Source organism: Stomoxys calcitrans, chromosome 5, assembly GCF_963082655.1.
Source record: "Stomoxys calcitrans chromosome 5, idStoCalc2.1, whole genome shotgun sequence".
NCBI classification, from domain to species: domain Eukaryota; kingdom Metazoa; phylum Arthropoda; class Insecta; order Diptera; family Muscidae; genus Stomoxys; species Stomoxys calcitrans.
Window position 1 is genome coordinate 70,642,662 of NC_081556.1, and position 22,288 is coordinate 70,664,949.

The following is a 22,288-nucleotide window of genomic DNA, read 5'->3' on the forward strand; positions in this document are numbered from 1 at the left end:
AAATAAAAAGTTAACTGGGCTTAAAACCATATTAATTTTTTTATACCCTCCACCATAAGATGGGGGGTATACTAATTTCGTCATTCTGTTTGTAACTACTCGAAATATTCGTCTGAGACCCTGAAAATGTTGGGGGTTAGCTCTGGAGGAAAGTGGATGGTTTAATCACTGGAGTCGTGGAAAATATTTCTCGGAGTAGAAATATTTTCCTCGCAAGGTGAGTTTGGGGAGAATAGGAAAAAAATGAAAACACAGGTGGGTTAGAAATTGGGAATTTACAATTATCTCTTTATTGGATGGAAAAGAAAGCTCTGAATTGGAGATTGAACGAAACTCTTACCAGGAAGAACAGCAGTGGTTGAAGCCCAGATAATAAGTAAGTTTGAAATAGGAAAAAGAAAAGGAAAAGGCCGACGGAGTACACAAGGCTGCTGAAAGCGAGACATCTTTAGTACAAAGAGAGACACACACACACACACATATAAAGTATGAGGTATGTGGGTGTATGCAAATGCAAATAGCTGCGAAACTTAGAAAGTAGATTAGGGGGACCAGGTAGGAACAAGGTTTGGCATTAACATTACCGGCCCCCTTGCAGTACACCTGCAATAAAAAAAAGGAAAAATGCAACTGTGTGTACTCGCACCAGCTTACAATTACTCGCACGGAATATAATTGAAAACTCTATGAAAACGGACGTTATGAATCTAATTACTCTAGTTATGAATTTAATTACTCTAGTAAGGAAAGGAAATGTTGACATAATAGTTGTATAGCTCCGTAGAATAGCCAAAGGATCACTCCATCATCAGGATCCAGCTGGTACATGGAAAAGGCAAGCTTGTCAGTAGTGGACATCCTTCTATGAATCAAACCGCTCAATGGACCTGTTTAAAAGATAGAGCTTGTGCTTCGCTAGTAAAGTAAAAATCAACAGTGCATTTCATAACTCTTTTATTCAGTTTGGATTAAATTCATTGATACCGAAGAATAATGAGAACGCTGTAGTGCGCTCAGTGCGAACAGACACCATAGATCACCCAACCAAAAATAGTACTTTGTGCCGTAGGCAAACCATTCTGGGCGTATACACCCTCTGCGATGACCCTGGGATAAAGATCGACACCAATTACAATATCCACCGGGGCCGATTTGAAAAATTTCGAATCCGCAAAGAATAAGTGGGGGAAATGTCTTTTAAATGATTCCGGAAGCGATTCAGCTGGCGTCACCGTTGAAATGCGGTTACTCACACGAAATGTGCCTTCAATGGTTACCGTTTCGTCGAATCTGGAGGTCAGGCGAAGTGGGCATATGGTCTCCTCTTTCAGGCTCAATGTCGTGAGCGCCAACGAATCTACCAATCTCTTGGAGATCCTGCTCACCGGAGACCCCGAGTCGAGAAGGCACCGGGCTGTGGATCGTTCAGACTTGCCTTTTACCTTAACGAGCACCGTAGGAAGCAACACAATGCTGTTCTGTCGAAGAATAGCCGAAAGAGATGTCCTCTGCTTAGAAGACGGTGATGGCGAAAAATCCCTCGGTGGGCACGAATCCTTTGACTTCCGCTCAGGAGTGTTGGGACGCGATTGCTTCCGATCGCTCTTAAGAAGGGCATCCCGTAGTTTCGGATCGACGTGGAGGAGGGTATGATGGCTCTTTTTGCAGTGGTGACACCGGTGACTGCTAGAGCAGGATACCACCAAGTGGTCATGAGCCAGACAGTTGAAGCAGTAACTATGCCTTCGAACTGCTTCCAAACGATCTGCCATTTTCATTTCCAAAAACCTTTGGCAAGATCGTAGGGCATGAGACCGGTGACAGATACGGCAATCGTATTTTTCCTTCTTGTAGGGAACCGCGGATGACTTCCTTTGTGTCTCTTTGGTATACTTGGGCATGATAATCTATGGTGGCAAAACAAACAATAGGGAAGTGATGGGAAAGAATAGAAAATCTGTGTTTAATTCGGAGAGGAAATGACGACAAGCTTGGTAATGGGTCGCGTAATGGTGCCCTTCTGAGTCACCACGTCAGCAACCCGAACTCTGCGATCAGTGCCGAAATACGTCTTGCAAACTCTGCCTAGACGCCAAACATTTGGTGGAAGGTTGTCATCTTGAATAACGACTAGTGTGTTCTCTTCTATATTCTTTTCTGAACTTTGCCATTTAACTCGCTTTTGTAGTTCTCGTAAATATTCGTTCTTCCATCGAACGCAAAAACTCTGATGAATAGCCTTAAGTCTCTGCCATCGGTTCAAAATCGATACAGGACTCTCCTCAATGCGTGGATCGATCGGAGCAAGAATGGGAGTACCAATCAAGAAATGACCTGGAGTTAAGGCAGCGAAATCGTTAGGATCACTGGATATAGGAGACAACGGGCGCGAATTGAGGCATGCTTCAATTCTCGACAGGATTGTCGAGAACTCTTCAAATGTAAATTTGAAGGAACCAGCAAATTTTCGAAAATGGGACTTAAAACTCTTTACTCCCGCTTCCCAGAGTCCTCCCATATGAGGAGCTCCAGGCGGGATGAAATGCCAACTCAAAGACTGGTGCGCATAGTTCGACTCAGTTCCAGCACGAGCAGCATGAATAAATTCTCTCTCTAAGATCCTGGAAGCTCCGACGAAAGTTGTACCGTTATCGGAATATAGATGCAACGGACAACCCCGCCGAGAAACAAAACGATGGAAAGCCGCTAAGAACGTGGGAGTGGACAAATCGGACGTCGCCTCTAAGTGTATCGCCTTTGTGGAGAAGCACACGAAAACGCAGACGTAGCCTTTCGTAATACGACAGGCCCGCCCACTGTAACTCTTTATGTCGAAAGGACCCGCGAAATCCAAACCCGTTCGAGTGAATGGACGAGTGAACTCGGTGCGCTCTGGCGGCAAAGCCGCCATGAGCTGCTGCTGACAACGCCTCTTGTAGAGAATGCAAGGCTTGCACTTATTGATGGTCGTTTTGATTAAATTCTTGACCTTCGGGATCCAGTACTGTGATCTGACCATACGAAGTACAAGCTGATTCCCACCGTGGATAGTAAGTTGGTGGATGAACTTCACGAGCAGCCTGGAATATTGACAACCGTAGGGCATTATTATCGGGTGTCTCTCATTGTACGGAAGGCCGACTGACGATTCCAGCCGGCCACATGAACGAATTAGCCCCTCAGCGTCCAGGAACGGGTTTAAGTTCAGAATAGAACTTGATTTCGAAATTTGCTCTTGTGACGACAAACACTTGTACTCATTTGGAAAACACGCTTTTTGACACACTCGAATCAATCCATCTCTAACCAGTACAAGCTCAGAACTTGTGATCAAAGTGGACTGCTTTGAAAAGCTGGAACGAAATCTTGGATGAGTACGATAGAAGAATCGATACACATAAGCCAGTACACGTAGCGCTCGTGGATAGGAAGAAAAACGTTCAAGAACGTCCTGGTAGTTCTGAAAGTAAGTATGATGAACCTTTATGGCTTTACGCTCCAAATCTATCTCGGGAATAGTGGATTGAACAGAATTAGGCCAACACTCAGGGGAGTCGCGGAGCCACTCAGGTCCCGACCACCACAACTCATTTGCGACGATATCCTGAGGCAGGAGACCTCGGCTAGCGAGGTCGGCAGGATTCGTCTCTGAAGGAACATGACCGAACTTGGAGGGGTCAACCACTTGAACTATACTTGAAATTCGGTTTGCAACAAATGTTGCCCAACAACACGGAGGTTTCGAAAGCCAGGAAAGGACAATAGTGGAGTCTGTCCAACAGAAAAGAGAATACTTGGGAATGTTAAGTGTCGGAAGTAATGTATCTAACATCTCTGCCAATAGAACAGCCCCACAAAGCTCTAACCTCGGAATGGACAATGTCTTAACAGGAGCCACTCTTGTCTTTGAATAGACCAAATGTGTGGAGACCGAAGTAGTTGTAGCTATTCGCACATACAAAGCTGCTGCGTATGCCCTTTCTGAAGCATCACAGAAGCCATGGAATTGAATATCGGCGGAAGGAACATAATGAAGCCACCTCGGAATTCGAACTTCATTTATAGCCGAATAACACGTCTGAAACTCTTTCCACTTTGCAAGTGTGCCAGGGGTAACGACCTCGTCCCAGCCCGTACCCTCTGACCATATCCTCTGCATAAGAATCTTTGCTACCACAATACATGGCGATAGCCAACCAGCAGGATCGAAAAGCTTTGAAATCTGGGAAAGGAGTTCTCTTTTAGTATCTCTGGATGAATCTGGGAATGGCTTGGTAGTGAAATAGAACGAATCGGATCGAGCATTCCAACGAATTCCTAGCATTTTTGCTGTGCTACTGTCGTCGAAGTCCAAAAAATCTTCACACAGCAAATGATCGGAAGGAAGACCTGCTAGAATATCCTTTGAATTTGCTGTCCATTTTCTCAGGAGGAAGCCGGCCGAAGCCAAAGCGGATATCAACTGCTCCTTAGACTGCATTGCCTTCTGCAGCGAATGTGCACCCACTAGGGCATCATCCACGTACATAGAACTGCGAAGTATTTCACTGGCAATAGGATGACTGGATTGAACGTCATCAGCAAGTTGGAAAAGAGTGCGAATAGCTAAGTATGGAGCACAATTCACACCGAAAGTGACAGTCTTCAACTCGAAATCTTGAACGTCGTCACTTGGATCTCTTCGAAATAGAACTCTTTGGAACGGTGTGTGATTGGGATGAACTCTAATCTGCCGGTACATCTTTTGAATGTCGGCATTGAACACATACCGAAAGAATCGCCACTTGAGAATCAACACAGTCAGATCACTCTGCAACACAGGACCTGTATGCAAAGTGTCATTAAGACTCACGCCATTAGAGGAAGGTGAAGAAGCATTGAAAACCACCCGAACTTTGGTGGTAGTGCTCTCTGGTTTTATAACCGCATGGTGCGGCAGGTAGTAATGAGACGCACTTCCCATAGAACTAGAAGTCTCAACTTGACACATGTGGCTTAAATTCGCGTACTCTTGGATAACGGAATCATACTCATCCTTGAACGCAAGATTGCGAAGGAGGCGGACTTCATTTCTCAAAAATTGGGCCATAGCACTTGTCCGTGAATTACCTAGAGATATACTCTTGGGAAAATCTCTTTTGAACGGAAGATGAACAACGTACCTTCCATCTTCATCCCTCTTAGTAGTTGAAACGAACAATTCCTCACAAAATCTATCAGCTGCTGACACAAAGTTCTTCCTTGGAAGATTCTCCACCTCCCAAAATCTCGAAATCTCTTTGTCCAAAGAGATTTCACAAAAGTTGGAAATAATTCTGGAATATGGAGATGGAGATTGGATCGGAATGGGGCCAGTCAAAATCCATCCAAAGATGGTATTTTGGCCCATCAAGGAACCACAAATATCATGCTTCACGCCGGACCGCATGATGGAAGGAAGGAAGTCACCACCAATCAGAATATCAATACTGGAACTCCTGTGAAATAGTGGATCTGCCAGCTCGAATTGGGGCAGCTGAGAGAAGATGGAGGGGGGTATTGAATGAGATGGAAGGGCACCAGATAAATTAGTAATAACGAAGGCCTTAACCGAAATTTGAGCATCTGCATATCTCGAACATAGAAGCAGAGTACATTCCTTTCGAACGGAAGCAGCCATGGAATCATTCAGACCAGAAATCTGAGCATTGACTTTTCTATATGGGAGCTGCAATCTATTGAAAAGTCTCTCTGAAATGAATGTACCCTGCGACCCAGAATCCAAAAGCACTCGTGCCTGGTACGTAACACCCAAGTGCAACACATCAACCAAAGCAGTCCCCAGCAAAACGCCACGAGAACTGGAAGAGAAATAGGTTTGAACGACTCCCGTACCAGAACTAGTGGACTGTATAGGACTAGGAGCGAAAGGTGAGGAGTTTGCATTCAAACCTGAATTTGTATTTGCCGGAGTCTGCACTCTTGAGTTACTGGCCTCTGGATTAGCGGAACTCTCATGAAGCAAAGTATTATGCTTCCTCTGGCACTGGAAACAAGTGTTCTTGCTTGTACAATTTCGAACGTGATGAGTTTTAGAAAAACAGTTCAAACACAGACCTTGCTTCCTTATCTCGGACTTTCTCTGATTAATGTCCATTGCTATGAACTTAGGACACTTCCTAATCACATGGAACTCTCTTGGACATAAAGGACATTGTGGACCCGAAACTCTCACTTGGAATGAATTAATATTTCTCGAACTCTTAGTATTCGTGCTATTGGATTTTGAATCTTGATCCCTTGCATTGGGATTGGCACGCATTTCAGAAACGGACTCCAGTGTCCGGTATCTATTCGTAAGAAAGGAGTCAAGGTCAGACCACTTAGGAATTGCAGTCTTATCTGCGAGACCCTGCTCCCATAAGGTAAGTGTGGACTCTGGAAGACGATTCGAACAGAGAAATACGAATAGAGGGTCCCAACCTCTGACATCAATGTCATACAACTCTAGGGCCGAGATACAAGAAGTAAGGTCGCGCTGCAACTGTTTAAGTGCACTGGCGGACTCTTTGGAAATGGAAGGAAGATTGAACAAAACCTTTAGCTGCCCGTTAACAAGGATTCGTCTATTCTCATAACGAGCGCATAGATTTTTCCATGCCAAATGGAAACCATCATTCGTCAAAGGGCTCCTCTGAACAATGTCACGAGCCTCGCCTCGCGTTTTTTGCGTCAAGTGAAACAGACGCTCGACAAAACTAAGTCTGGAATTCTTTATGTACACTGCCGTAAACATGTCTCTGAAAGTAGGCCAGGACATGTAATCACCGTGGAAAACCTCTGTATCACATGGCGGGAGATGAAAGGAATAATCAGTCCTTCCCGTAGAAGACGGAGTGTCTTGAAATTCTGGATGACCTTCGGAAACAGGTGGATTTGCGACAAGACGTTGGCTTGGAGAAATCTTAGTTGCCGGCAACTGAAACTCCTCCGCGAGCTGTGACAATGTCGCCAAGCAGTTGCAGTAAGTCACATAAGAACTCTTAAACTTGGCTCGGAAGGTCTCCAGCTCGGATGCATTTACGGAATCGTCTGCTCCGCCCTCGTCTTCGTCTTGCTCACTATCACGATCAGCCATGAATGTATCGAAAGTGGACTTAATGTCGCTCCATAATGACTTCAGCTCTGTCATGTGTATATTAATTAAGTGAATCGATGAGAGCGGAAGCGTATTATCACCTATATCAGCATTGAATGCGACAAGGCGATCAGCTAAGCGAATGAACGACTCTAAAGACATATTCGAACTTGAAAGAAAAAAGTAGAATTAGCTCTGAACCAGACGCACTTAACTCTCTTAAATAGGTTAGGGAAAAAACCTATCTAAATGAACAGTAAATCCGAAAAAATGGAACTGGTATCGAAAAAAAAACGTTGAAAATGACGTAGGCGTATGCGTAATATTTCCGGAAAACAGAAGAATGAACAGTTGCGCCGGTTGAAATAAGTTCGAAATGCCTCTATAGTATTGAAACACTTAAAATCAGCAGAGGAAAAAAAATTCTCTTGAAAATTATGAAAATTCGAACTTTTTGGATCCAAAAGTCGACCTTGGCTCACTGTAGGGTGCAAATACGATTTTTGCTTTACACGAACACCAAACGAAAACAGTCTCGTGAAGAAAATCAGAAAAAAATTTACTTTTCGAAAAAATCAAAGTTTTGTACCAAAAGTCGACTATGACCGGCTGTAGGGTGCACTATATATATCTCTGACCGATCAGGGTATCACACAAATGCATATATATGCCAATGGAACCAAAATATAAGGTATGTCTCAAACGCCCCGAGTCGCGACCACACAAACGGAATGACTGTAGGGTGCACGGCAAACAAAGAGTATATAAGAGCGAATGAACAAATTCAAAGCAACACAGAAGTCTCTTATTCTCTTCGCAGTAGCAATGTCACCCGCAACGAAACTCAATAGAAGCGAATAACAAGAAATGTTTGTATGTACGTTCAGTTGTGTGTATATATGGATGTATGTATATTGGATGTTAGTTATGGAGATCAACGTTGGTTAGTTCTAAAAAAAAAACAATAACAACAATCACTGTGCTTGTAGGAAAGGCTGTGGAAGTGCGAGAACTATTAACAACGACGAAATAATGCTATGGGCAGCGCGACTGCAGCATATGAAAGAGGGCAAAGATCACTTTCAATGCACCACGATTGAAAAAGAAAAGAAACCAAAGGAACACACTGCCGCGACACCGATTGAAATATAAAATCTTATGTTATTTTTTTGCAAATTAATGGCAATTCTTACAGAGGCAAAGCACACTGTTACTTAAATTTCTCTATGGAATTTAATGAAATTCACTTCCACCAAATTTTAAGAAAATTAATAACCGAATAGTTGGAAAAAAAATTTTTTCAGTACGGTTTTTGAAAAATTTTATTTCGAAGCACTGTTTAGGAAATGTCGAAATGCCGTCGGCAAAACACAACTGAAGCACAATGAATATTTGGAAAAAAGCACTATTGTTTTCACTTTTTATGGAATAGAACAAAGCACAAACTCACCTTTTTTTCTATGATGACGATGATGATATGTATGTTGGATGAAATGGTGATGAAGGGATGATTTCCAGTAATAAATCCGGCTCGAAGGACCACAATGAAAATGTTGGGGGTTAGCTCTGGAGGAAAGTGGATGGTTTAATCACTGGAGTCGTGGAAAATATTTCTCGGAGTAGAAATATTTTCCTCGCAAGGTGAGTTTGGGGAGAATAGGAAAAAAATGAAAACACAGGTGGGTTAGAAATTGGGAATTTACAATTATCTCTTTATTGGATGGAAAAGAAAGCTCTGAATTGGAGATTGAACGAAACTCTTACCAGGAAGAACAGCAGTGGTTGAAGCCCAGATAATAAGTAAGTTTGAAATAGGAAAAAGAAAAGGAAAAGGCCGACGGAGTACACAAGGCTGCTGAAAGCGAGACATCTTTAGTACAAAGAGAGACACACACACACACACATATAAAGTATGAGGTATGTGGGTGTATGCAAATGCAAATAGCTGCGAAACTTAGAAAGTAGATTAGGGGGACCAGGTAGGAACAAGGTTTGGCATTAACAGACCCCATAAAGTATATATATTCTTGATCGTCGTGACATTTTATGTCGATCTAGCCATGTCCGTCGGTCTGTCCGTCCGTCCGTCCGTCTGTCTGTCGAAAGCACGCTAACTTCCGAAGGAGTAAAGCTAACCGCTTGAAATTTTGCACAAATACTTGCTATTAGTGTAGGTCAGTTGGTATTGTAAATGGGCCATATCGGTCCATGTTTTGATATAGCTGCCATATAAACCGATCCTGGGTCTTGACTTCTTGAGCCTCTAGAGTGCGCAATTCTTATCCGATTAGAATGAAATTTTGCACGACGTGTTTTGTTATGATATCCAACAACTGCGCCAAGTATAGTTCAAATCGGTTCATAACCTGATATAGCTGCCATATAAACCGATCTTGGGTCTTGACTTCTTGAGCATCTAGCGTGCGCAATTCTTATCCGATTAGAATGAAATTTTGCACGACGTGTTTTGTTATGATGTCCAACAACTGTGCCAAGTATGGTTCAAATCGGTCCATAACCTGATATAGCTGCCATATAAACCGATCTTAGGTCTTGACTTCTTGAGCCTCTAGAGGGCGCAATTCTTATCCGAATGGAATGGAATTTCGCACGACGTGTTTTGTTATGATACCCAACAACTGTGCCAAGTATGGTTTAAATCGGTTCATAACTTGATATAGCTGCCATATAAACCGATCTTGGGTCTTGACTTCTTGAGCCTCTAGAGGGCACAATTCTTATCCGATTTGAATAAATTTTTGCACGAAGTATTTCGTTATGATATCCAACAACTGTGCCAAGTATGAAATCGGTCCATAACCTGATATAGCTGTCATTTAAACAGATCTGGGGATTTGACTTCTTGAGCTTTTAGAGGGCGCAATTCTTATCCGATTTGGCTGAAATTTTGCATGACGTATTTTATTTTTACTTTCAACAACTGTGTCAAATAAGGTTCAAATCGGTTCATAACCTGATATAGCTGCCATATAAACCGATCTGGGATCTTGACTTCATGACCCATAGAGGTCGCAATTATTATCCGATATGCCTGAAATTTTGTACGACGGATCCTCTCATGACCATCAACAAACGTGTTTATTATGGTCTGAATCGGTCTATAGCCCGATACAGATCCCATATAAATCGTTCTCCCTATTTTACTTCGTGAGCCCCAATGGGCGCAATTCTTATACGAATTGGCTGAAATTTTACACAGGTCTCCAACATATAATTTAATTGTGGTCCGAACCGGACCATATCTTGATATCGTTTTAATAGCAGAGCAACTCTTTTCTTATATCCTTTTTTGCCTAAGAAGAGATGCCGGGAAAAGAACTCGACAAATGCGATCCATGGTGGAGGGTATATAAGATTCGGCCCGGCCGAACTTAGCACGCTTTTACTTGTTTTTTCTTTTTAAGTTCCGCATATGAACTTGTTCGCTTAAACATCTAACTCGGCTCTGCCGCAACCGAAACAAATGACACCAGTTTTGAAATATAACGAAGGATAAATTTACAGATGCTACTTTGAGCAAGCAGATGAGGAGCAAAGCCACCTCTCGACACACGAAAATTACACTTTACAAGACTCTGATACTACCCTGTTGTTGTATGGCTCCGAAGAATGGGTACTTGCAAAAGCTGATGAGGCGCTACTTGGAGTGTTAGAGAGAAAAATCCTCCGTAAAATAAATAGACCAGTCCGCGTTAATGGAGAATATAGGCGTCGTACAAACCATGAACTGTATGACGACGATAGCATAGCTTAAGGCATCAAAATACAACGGCTGCGTTGGCTCGGTCATATTGTCAGAATAGATGAAGATGCTCCTGCAAAGAAGTTCTTTGAAGGCGACGAAAAAGGGGAAGACAAAAACTCCGATGAAGAGACCAAGTGTCAGAGAATGGAGAAGGAGCGCAGAAGATCAAGGCGCTGCTTGGACATCTATTCTACGCTCGGTTGAGGAATAAATTTCCGTAACGGCCAATTAAAGTAAAATGTCGTCTTCTGATTATGAAGAGGATAGTAACTCTGGTGTATTTCTAGAGAAATTATTTTTAAAAGTGATCCAATGTCATTGCCGAATAATGCGTTAATAATCTATATAAACCAATTTATGTTATATGTAAAATATTATTTAGATTTACAGGACAGTTGGCACAAAGTGTTAAGAATTCAAACGACTAAATTTGTTTGTGGAAATTGGTTTTTGTTGATGCAATTCTCATATATATGTGGACATTTTATAAATTTCAGAATCCATATTTTTGCTCGATATGATCACCTTTTTCCTCGACTTTTGCTCTGAGTCGGTAAAAAAGGGTTGCAAGCTATTTGGCCCTTTCGATCGTTTCGCTGTTTCACAATGTTGCATGCGCATTCGTCGCCCACTCCCTTAACTCGGACTGCGTCGACCCGAAAGGCTTCGGGTTTACCTAGTTTATTGACGGCAGTCCCCCGGCCTTCACCGCCAAATCGTTAATCTCCTTCTTACACTGCAAGACAGTTCGTGACCTTACCGTCCCGGTTGTTATTGCCCTTATGGCAATTTACTGTCGGTAAAGATGTTAACACTCGACATCCTCGCGTTAGCACCATACCACTTCACGCATTCCGTGATCGTCCGGATCTCCGCCTGCAGGATCGTACTATGGCCAGGCAATCTAAAACAGATTTCAGTCGCTGGGTTCCCAATGTGGACCCCAGGCCCACTCTGTCCTCTACCTTTTATCCAACCGTGTTACATGATCTTCCGGATGGCAATACTAGAGTTTCGTCAATCCAAGATGGTGCCGATGGCAGCAGTGCATCGCACTCGACTTCAAGGTTCATCTCAGGTATTCGATAGGAAACCTCTCCCCTTCCTTCCAGGTTTCCTATCGTCGCCTCGATTATACCGCGATGGTATGAGCAGCTCCCATCCTCAATCCATTCTCCCATCGCCTTAAGTCTCATAGCCGCAGTGGCTGCCTCACACTTAATCTGTATGTCAATGTATAATTTAATTTTAATTGTAATTTATTTATTTACACCCGCACAACAAGAATATAAAATTCTTATAATTGAAGTGCGGGTAATATCTCCATGATTGTACATAGTAAACACTTAAAACTAAGAATCTATAGCTATACAATACATCACAGATTTTGAATGAATAACTTACTAACGGAAAAAACAAACATTTGTGGCTTTGTAGATTTGAATTTAAAAGAAAAAAAAAAAACAAAAGTGAATTTATCAATTAAAGAGGAATTAATAGACTTAGTTGATTCGAAAAAAAAGAAATTAAGGTTAGTATAAAAGAATAAAAATAAATATATAAATGAGTCTTAACATTCATCAACTTAATGCAGTAAAATGTTTCCAAAGTCTGGTTTTAAATGTTGCCGAGTTACTGAGTAATTGCAGATAGTTAGGAAGTGAATTCCAGAGACGTACAGCGAATATGAACATATGCCATTTAGAAACAAGCCTCCGATACATTTTGGGAATGATTTTTTTTCCTCTAGTAGAACTGGCGAAATCAATAAATCCATACAGATATTGTGGTGCTTGCGTGTAGATCAGTTTATGCAGGAAAGTAAGCGATCTTAGGAACAACAAGTGCTGTAAGGAGACGCCATACAGAGATAAAGAGTATTCAGAGATGGGATCGCGCCGTCTCAAGCCAAATACATAACGAGTAACGCTATTAAAAAAGGTGTTTAGCTTACGTATACTTACCGAATCGCAATTAGCAAACAACTCACAGCCGTAGAGAATGCCAGGAACAAGATAAGTCTTTGCCAAGAGAGACCTAACCCTCAGCGGAGTAACCGACTGAGTGGCCCAGAGAGCACGCAATTTTGAATATCCCTGACCAACGACAGAGTCGATATGATTACTCCAAGTCAGAGTGCTGTTAATACAACGCCCAAGTTCTTTGCATGAGGAACGATTTCCAATCTAGAGTCGTTAATGAATATACCGACATCACATGAAAAACGAGGCAGCCTGTTTCTGATAACCACACTTTGGACTTTACAGGGTTGAGACACAGGCCATTGGCTTTCGCCCACGTGCTGACTCTTGACAGATCATGATTAAGCAGACGTATGTTTTCAGCAATCTCATCCCTCGGACTGCCGATATATATTTGTACATCGTCAGCGTACATATGTCCCTCAATAAGACAATTGACCCGCCTAGTCGTTACTGCACAATGAAAAGAGGACTCAGAATTGATCCTTGAGGAACACCTTTTAAAACAAGCAGAGGTGCCGGTAGAGAAGACTTATAACTGACGGACTGAGTGCGGTGTGACAGGTACGACAAAATAAGACGAACGGACGTAGAAGAAAAATTTTAAAGATGTCTCATCTTATCACATAACAAGGAATGATCCACAGTGTCAAATGCCTTAGAATGGTCAAGAAGAACAAGGAAATTTATCTTGTCATTCTCCAAATTGGCCCTGATCCTATCAGTGACCTCTGCCAAGGCAGTTACGCAGCTGTGGTTAGGTCGAAACCCCGACTGTCTCACATATAACAAAGAGTTCTCGTTGACAAAAGACGACATTTGCAAATACAAAAATTTCTCAAAGACCTTTGACAAGTAGCAAAGAATCGAAATTGGTCTATATTCCTTGGAATTTTTAGGCAGTGGGATGACTTTGGCATGTTTCCACGCTAATGGAAAGTAACTCGTGGTCAAAATCCTATTGAAAACAAAGGTTGCATGAGGAATAATAAGGGGGAGCAAGAGTCTTACAAATCTAGGATCAATGCCATCAAATCCGACAGCGTTAGACTTTACAGTCGCGACGCACTCAAGGACAACTTATTGACATGGTCTCTTGCTGAGCGAAAGGCATCATGTAACTCAGGCGTCCTGAAACGTCTCCACCTGTGATGCGATATATTCCTCACGTGAATAGCCGAATGAATATCCCGGGAGAACCACGGTTTCGATCTGGAGGACACTTCTCTAGTCTTGAGTGGAGCCGTAAGTTCCTGTAGGTCACGGATATTCCTCTGTAGAAAGTCAGTTTGTTCATCGATAGTTTCCATACGAAATATCAGATCCCAGTCGATAAGCACAGCACTCGAAAGCAAAAAATCATGGTCGAGACGGGCAAAGTCTCTTTATGAATAAGTTTCCCTAGTCCTGGTGTGCTCAAATTCATAACATAAAAAGATCAAGTCATGGTTCGAAAAACATGAGGCTGACAGTTGGTCGTATAGGAGGACTTTAGAAGTGTCACTAACAATGTACAGTTCGAGAAGCGTGCTGGAGGATGCGGAAAATGCGTAGGAATTGTTGAATTGACAGACAAAAGCCCCAAGGAAGACATTTCAAACGTCAAGCCCGTGTCCTGTAAAATGTTAGAGTTGAAGTCCCCAGCAACCACAATGTCTGAGTAAGCAAGAGAGAGAGGTTCAAGGACAGAGAAAAAATCTCGCGTATCCGTACGGTTGTTCGGTCTATAAACGCACCCCACTAGGAGCTTAGTATCGGCAGCAGACACCTCAACAAAAACATATTTAATTGGGCCATCTGGGTTACACTTTGTACATAACTGAGTATTCAGGTAGTTTCTCACATACAGAGCGGTGCCGCCCCCACGACGTAATCTATCAGCTCTATGCACGCTATATCCTGAAAGATCAATAAACGCATTAGGTGTTGATTGATTCAGCCACGTCTTCGATACACACACTATATCAATATCAGAGTTCTCAAAAATCATCTTGAATTCGTCAAGCTTGTTATTCAGGCTTTGGGCATGAATATGACAGATATTTAATCCCTTATGTTGCCTAGACAATATCCTGATCATATTCTCCGTTGTATCTCTAGTATTAGTTGTAGCAGTCATATTTAAAGAAGTAAAACGATTTAATTAAATTTGTTATGGGTGAAGATAAATTAATTTTGATGAATGATAAGATACTATAATAAAAATGTAAGAAATGCATGGCAAAAGAACTAAATATAGGATAACATGAATGACATGAGATTAGTTGAGGTTTATGAGATGATGTTAGTAGTAGGATTTTGTGTGTGATTAGTATGACGAAACCCATTTAAAGCATCAGAATTTTCAATGCATACCGGAACGTCGCTGGGATCACGCTTCACATACTCTAGTCCTTTGAAAGTGTAAGCTGAGTGTAAAAGTTTCTTTCTTTTTAGGGAGAGTGCATCTTGTAAGATTCTATAGTTTGAATTCGAAATATTTTCATTTATATAGAACTGACAAGTTGAGTCAAATCCAATCAGGTTGAGAGATAAGGTGGTATTGTTTCTCTTCCGAAATTCAGATAGTCTTTTCAAAAGGATATTTTTGTCATACGGAGACGTCAATGTAGCAATAATTACTCCATCCGGTGAATTTCTTTCTTTAGTGTTGTTTCTGTTTCTTAGCCGGTGTATAGATTTGAGTTTTGGAGTCGGAATATTACAGCTTGTGCAGATTTTTGTGAAAATGTTGTTTAGGTTTTCATTATCATTGAAAGGGATTCCATTTATACGAAGATTTGCAGCAACCATTTATACGAAGATTTGCAGTTTGATCTCTTTTAATTCCAGTTTGAGCACATCGATTTCACATACTGCAGTCTCTAGTTTCGTGACTCTATCACTGATATCAGCAATGTCTGCACGTAACTCACATAATCTTTTGTCCAGTTCATTAAAGATTCGGTTTTCAGATTCTTTTAACAATGACTTCATACGATCTTCGATTCTATCGCTTAGCTTCTCAAAACGGTCATCAAATATCTGCATCAAGCGAAGTGGGTAGTCAGAGAGCCTTGGTGTCTTTGTGATGTTACCAACCAATGTGCGGTGTAACATGCTATCACGGTTCCTCTTGACTGCCTTGGAATCCATGCTGATGCTTTCATTAGGGTCGAGGGGCCGTGCAAAATCGGCTGGATTCGAAGATTGGGATGACATTGTTGGGGTATTCATCTTTTTTTTTCTCGGTGTAAGTATTGAATACAGTGAAGAAAGTTGTTCTTATTGGGGTTGAGCAATTCCGTGATAGGTGTTACCAGGTTTGAGTTTTAATTATAAAGACCCAACAACATAACCGAACGATAGAAGGTAAACAATAATTTCGCTTTGACCCACTGTATTTAAATTTAACGGTCAAATTTACTATTGTGAATTATGTTTAAGCGACTTCGCAATTTATATTTGACGTTTCGCTTGACACTTCTCTTTTATTCTCACAGTCAGTTCTCTAAGTGTTTTAGCTTCTCACTCGTTGTTGTTCTTGTAATGTTACTTGTTTGTAATTTCGGCTTTGCTTTTTCTTTTACACAAAAATAAATTGCAAATGCTTGTAACACATAACACTTTCTGTTACTCGAATATGATTATTATTGAACACAGGGTGTACCACTTGTTGAATTTGCTTTTATTTGTATCTTTTTGTGGTTTATGAACAGAGTATGGAGTGTTTTATCAGGAGCTCAAATGAACACGTCTACACGCTACAAGTGATCTTCGTTTAATCTAGAATAGTCTCCAGTGACATAGTAGGCGTTGTCCTCATTGCTCCGCCTATGCCAAGACAACATGTTCTCTGAACCTGTTGTATGGTCCTTATGTTGCACTTTTTCTCCATAGCAGTCCACCAAACAACTGAGGCGTAAGTAAGTATTGTTTTAGTCACGCTCCCGTAGTGCCAGTGGGCTATCCTAGGATTCAGGCCACATTTCGAGCCTACGGCCCGTCTACATAGTGCCCAACTCCTGTGAGCCTGTGGGTTAACATTAAGACCTCTGGGTCTAGCCCAGTCATATGCCATATGCAAGACCCTTTCGGCCCTTCTGCATAGCTCGTTCGGATCCTTACCTCTTAGAAGTATTATAACATCGTACGTGTAGCAGACGGGTTCAAATCCCTCCTTAGTCAGCATCCGTAATAGGTCACCCATAGTAGTGGCGATAAAATGCCCCCCTGTGGCGTGCCCTGTGCCACTTTCTCCCTTATATTTATGCCATTGGACACACAATTTATCCACCAGTTGCTTAGCATATGGTTTATCCAGTCCCTATGGACCGGGTCTACCCGGTACTGATCTAAGGATTGGATCAGTGTGTCGCTCCGCACTTTGTTAAAAGCCCCGTCGATGTCAATGCATACCGCCAGCGTGTACGTTTTGGCATCGAACAATTCTTCTATTTTATGCACAACCTCATGCAGGGCAGTCTCCACCGACCTTACCTTGACATAGGCATGCTGTTTGTATCTAAGCAGTTCGCTGGATGTCATACTCTTTATCATGGTGTCCACAACACGTTCCATGGTTTTGGGTTGGAATAAAATTATGCGTGACTGAATATGAATACATGACAACATACATGTACGTACACACATTGTTATATTAAACTATTTTCCTATTGGTCAACAGCTCCCCATATTGTATATTTTTTACTCAACCTTAGATTTAAGAATTTATTGTTAGAATAAGATTTTCTCATACTAATTGTGACGAAAATAAAGAAAATCAGACTGGTCTTGAAGTCTGACACACAACATCGCTCTATATTTATTACGTAGCGATCCTGCCAGCTATATCCATATATATAGAGTCTCTATATCGGGAGATTGGTCTAAATGGCAGCTATATCCAAATCTGGACCACATTTCACAGCAATGGGTAGGGGTCTTCCAAAACTGACTGTGCCAAATTTCATCAAAATCGGATGAAACATGTGCCATTTATAGGCCCAATACCAGAGATTCGGAGCTGAGCAGACCCAATTATGACGGAGCGGGAGCGGAGGGGTTTTCAATCTCAAAACCCGCTCCGCTCCGACGAAATAAAAATCTTTTAAATAAGCTTTTTTATGCCCATCACCATAGGAATGGCAGTCATTCTGTTTGCAACACATTGAAATACAAATTTCCTACCCTATTTCGTTGTCTGTCTATCCGTCTTTTCGTCAATGTGTCCGTCTGTTGTAATGTAACAGTCTTCAAAAATTGAGATATTGAACTGAAATTTGGCACAGATTCGTATTTTTCTCATACACAGCTTCTCCTGTGGGTTCTTCTAAGCTCCTCGACATACTTGCCAAAAATTATGCCGATCGGACTATATTTAGGTTTATCTGCAATATAGACCGATCTGCCGGAATAGGGTCTTAAGGCCATAACATGCGCAATTATGACCCGATTTCACTAAAATTTTAAACAGTTATTTGTATTAGGCCTTCCTTAATCCAAAACAAGCAGGGTCTAGATCGGACTATATTTGGATACATCTGCCAAATAGAACGATATCGTGATTTTCATTGAAATTCTGAACAGTGAGTTGTGGGCTTTTGACACCCACATCAAATATAGTCTCGAACAGACAATATTTATATATGACTGCCATATAGACCGATTTTTAGGTATAGGGTCTTAATGCTATAACATGCGCACTTTTAACTCGAACTCGTGGAAAATTGGAAAATTGAGTTACACTACGCTTTCCGATATACGGACTGAGTATGGTCCATATTAGGGCTCCGGAGTCGAGCAATTTTTACTAGACTTCGACTTGGGGAAGATTGCTCGTTTTCGACCCCAATTGCGAGCATTTTTTTAATATTTTTCCAACAAAAATTAAATTAAAAAAATAAAAATATAAATTTTTATTCTCTAAGCAATATGTTTTTCTAGCAAAAAAAAATATTTTCTTAATATTTTGTGACCACATAGCGAAGAGAGTTGGATTTAATTGACTTCGACTGCACCTGCTTTCATAAGTAGTAAACTTGTCGACAATAATTTAATTTTTTAGCATAGAAACCTTCAAATGCAACAACACTCTAAATTGGTTTCCAGAAATCTCAATCCAAAAATATGTTGAGAAAATTTTTTGAGCTATAAAAATTGCCGACTTTCGACAAGCGATTTTCCCCCAAAACATTACCTTGTAATAATTCGGCCGGGCCGAATCTTATATACCCTCCACCATGGAGCGCATTTGTCGAGTTCTTTTCCCGGCATCTCTTCTTAGGCAAAAAAGGATATAAAAAAAAATTTGCTTTGCTATTAGAGCTATATCAAGATATGGTCCGGTTCGGACCACAATTAAATTATATGTTGGAGACCTGTGTAAAATTTCAGCCAATTCGAATAAGAATTGCGCCCATTGGGGGCTCAAGAAGTAAAATAGAGAGAACGATTTATATGGGAGCTGTATTGGGCAATAGACCGATTCAGACCATAATAAACACGTTTGTTGATGGTCATGAGAGGATCCATCTTACAAAATTTCAGGCATATCGATTAATAATTGCGACCTCTAGAGGCTCAAGAAGTCAAGACCCAAGATCGGTTTATATGACAGCTATATAAGGTTATTGACCGATTTGAACCATACTTGGCCAGTTGTTGGATATCATAATAAAACACGTCGTGCAAAATTTCATTCCAATCGGATAGGAACTGCGCACTCTAGAGGCTCAAGAAGTCAAGACCCCAGATCGGCTTATATGGCAGCTATATCAGGTTATGGACCGATTTAAACCATACTTGGCACAATTGTTGGATATAATAACGAAACACGTCGTGCAAAATTTCATTCCAATCGGATAAGAATTGCGCACTCTAGAGGCTCAAGAAGTCAAGACCCAAGATCGGTTTATATGGCAGCTTTATCAGGTTATGGACCGATTTGAACTATACTTGGCACAGTTATTGAATATCATAACAAAACACGTCGTGCAAAATTTCATTCCTATCGGATAAGAATTGCGCACTCTAGAGGCTCAAGAAGTCAAGACCCAAGATCGGTTTATATGGCAGCTATATCAAAACATGGACCGATATGGCCTATTTACAATACCAACCGACCTACACTAATAAGAAGTATTTGTGCAAAATTTCAAGCGGCTAGCTTTACTCCTTCGGAAGTTAGCGTGCTTTCGACAGACAGACGGACGGACGGACGGACATGGCTAGATCGACATAAAATTTCACGACGATCAAGAATATATATACTTTATAGAGTCTCAGACGAATATTTCGAGTAGTTACAATCAGAATGACGAAATTAGTATACCCCCATCTTATGGTGGAGGGTATAAAAATGTTTTAACTGGTTTCATTCATTCATTTTCATTACATTACCTCTTTCGTAACTCGAGCAAGAATTTTTTTAAGACTGTTCTATTTTTGAGTATTTTTCTAAACATTAGTCGTTAATGGGTAAAGTTATTCTTTCCATATTCGACCATCTATTCGGTGGCCGTTGCAAATAAGTCATTTGGTTCAGGTTGATTTTAGTTTATAATAATAAACAATTTTAAAATACTTACAAATTAATTCGTACTACTTTTCTGAGTACTGACTTTCAAACTGTTCGAAAACTGAGCTTATTCAAAAATTGGCTGGAAGTTTTTAACATTTTTATAACCTACCACCGTGGAGACCACCGTAGCGTAGAGGTTAGTATGTCCGCCTGTGACGTTGAATGCCCGGGTTCGAATCCTGGCGTGAACATCAGAATAAATTTGTCAGCCTTGGTTATCCTCTCCTAATGCAGGCGACATTTGTGAGGTACTTTGCCAACCTGTTTAGATTTGGATAATGCTCCCATATATATGTTCGTCCGATTTGGACTAATATTGCAATAATATCATCATTTGTCAACCGATCCTCTCGATATAAGACACAGAAGTTTCTTCTATGACTCTTCTTATCACTAGTGAATTCCATAGAAATCGGTTCGGATTTAGATATAGAACCCAAGTATGTGTGTCGTCCGACATTCACTTCTTGAGCATTGTGGATTTATCAACCGATCTTCTCAAAATCTTGCACAACTATTTCCTCTATGACTCTTACAATATGTACGGATTTTGGTCGAAATTCAACAAAGAGACATTTTAAACAAAATTTTCCATTTTCTTTTTAAAATTTTTCTTAGACGTAAAATTTTATTGAAATTTTTTCTAATGCATAAAATTTTAATAAAATTATTTCCAAATATAAAATTTTTACAAATATTTTTCCAAATGCTAAATTAAAATTTTTTTAAACAAAATTTCAATGCATATTGTTCCTTAAACAAAAGGTTATTGCAATTTTTTCTAAAAAAAATTTCAATAACAAATTTTTGATAGTCAAATTTTCAATAAAGAAATTTTTCAAATTTTTTAAGACCAAATTTAAATATTTTTTTTTTAAATCTTACTAAAGACAAAATTTCCATGCAATTCTCTCTAAAAACAAAGGTTAGGTTAGGATTAAGTGGCAGTCTGCCATTAGACTCACTTAGACGTTTTCATTGTGATACCACAGGAACAGAAGAACGAAGATCCCTTCTAGTTCATACCGTTGAACCATCCAGATCGACTTTAAAAGCCCAATAACTTGCCAATGTTCACATCCGCTAAATGAGACAGGTTCTCAAAGAAATGAGAACCCGAAATTGAACTCCTTCTGACTGCTAGTGCGGGACACACGCATAGAAGGTATTCTATACTCTCATCTTCTTCGATGTCCTCACAGCTTCTGCAAAAGACGTTGCTGGCAACCTTCAGTCTGTCAGCATGTTTTCTGATTAGATAGTGACCTGTCATGACGGACACAGTATCCCTGGAATGTGTAGGGTAGTTCCTAGTCACGCAAGCTCATCCGCTTTTCAATTCCCTGGGATACCTCTGTGGCCCGGCACCCAGGACAGGTGAATTTTGAGCCTTTCAGCCAAATAGTTGAGAGATCTGCGACAGTCGAGGGCGGTTTTTGTGTTCTCTAGAGATTTAATCGCTGCTTAGCTGTCTGAGAAGATATTTATGCCAACCGTCGTAATGATATGATATCTTAGCCATTCCACCACTTCCTTAATTGCAAGGATCTCTGCTTGATACACACTGCAGTGGTCGGGTAGCCTTTTCGGTATGACCAGTTCTAGACCTTTAGAGAACACCCCAAAGCCCACCTGGCTTTGGGGTATGTAACTTCTGTTAGGGATATCTTAGTTCTAATCGGTTCTATCAGGAATAGTGGTACAGTACTTTTTATCAAAAAGCGGCTCAGGTAGGGTGTACTCCACACTGCCTGGAACATCGGATATTGTATCGAGGATAACACAATGTCCGTAGCCGCCACATAACCAATGAGAAAGCTCCCTTAACCTCACGGCAGTGTTAGCTGCAATTTGGGTAGCCA

The 22,288-nt window shown here is 40.9% G+C and overlaps 1 protein-coding gene across 2 annotated transcripts; it reads right to left on the reverse strand.

Annotated features, from left to right (window-relative positions):
• Positions 1 to 260: 260 nt before the first annotated feature.
• On the reverse strand, positions 261 to 9,115 carry LOC131997833 (uncharacterized). 2 transcript variants are annotated; one of them, XM_059369588.1, is made up of 2 exons: positions 8,882 to 9,115; positions 261 to 1,907 (listed from the first exon to the last, which is right to left on the reverse strand). In XM_059369588.1, the coding sequence occupies exon 2, from the start codon at positions 1,899 to 1,901 to the stop codon at positions 1,014 to 1,016; it is 888 nt and encodes a 295-aa protein (XP_059225571.1). In that variant the 5' UTR covers positions 1,902 to 1,907; positions 8,882 to 9,115; the 3' UTR covers positions 261 to 1,013. The 2 variants fall into 2 exon arrangements, with proteins under 2 accessions (XP_059225571.1, XP_059225570.1); XM_059369587.1 differs by having other exon boundaries at positions 8,568 to 9,115.
• Between the last annotated feature and the right edge of the window lie 13,173 nt (positions 9,116 to 22,288).

Coding starts and splice junctions, on each gene's coding strand:
- LOC131997833 (XM_059369588.1), bottom strand. CDS start 1,901: ATGCCCAAGTATACCAAAGAGACACAAAGGAAGTCATCCGCGGTTCCC.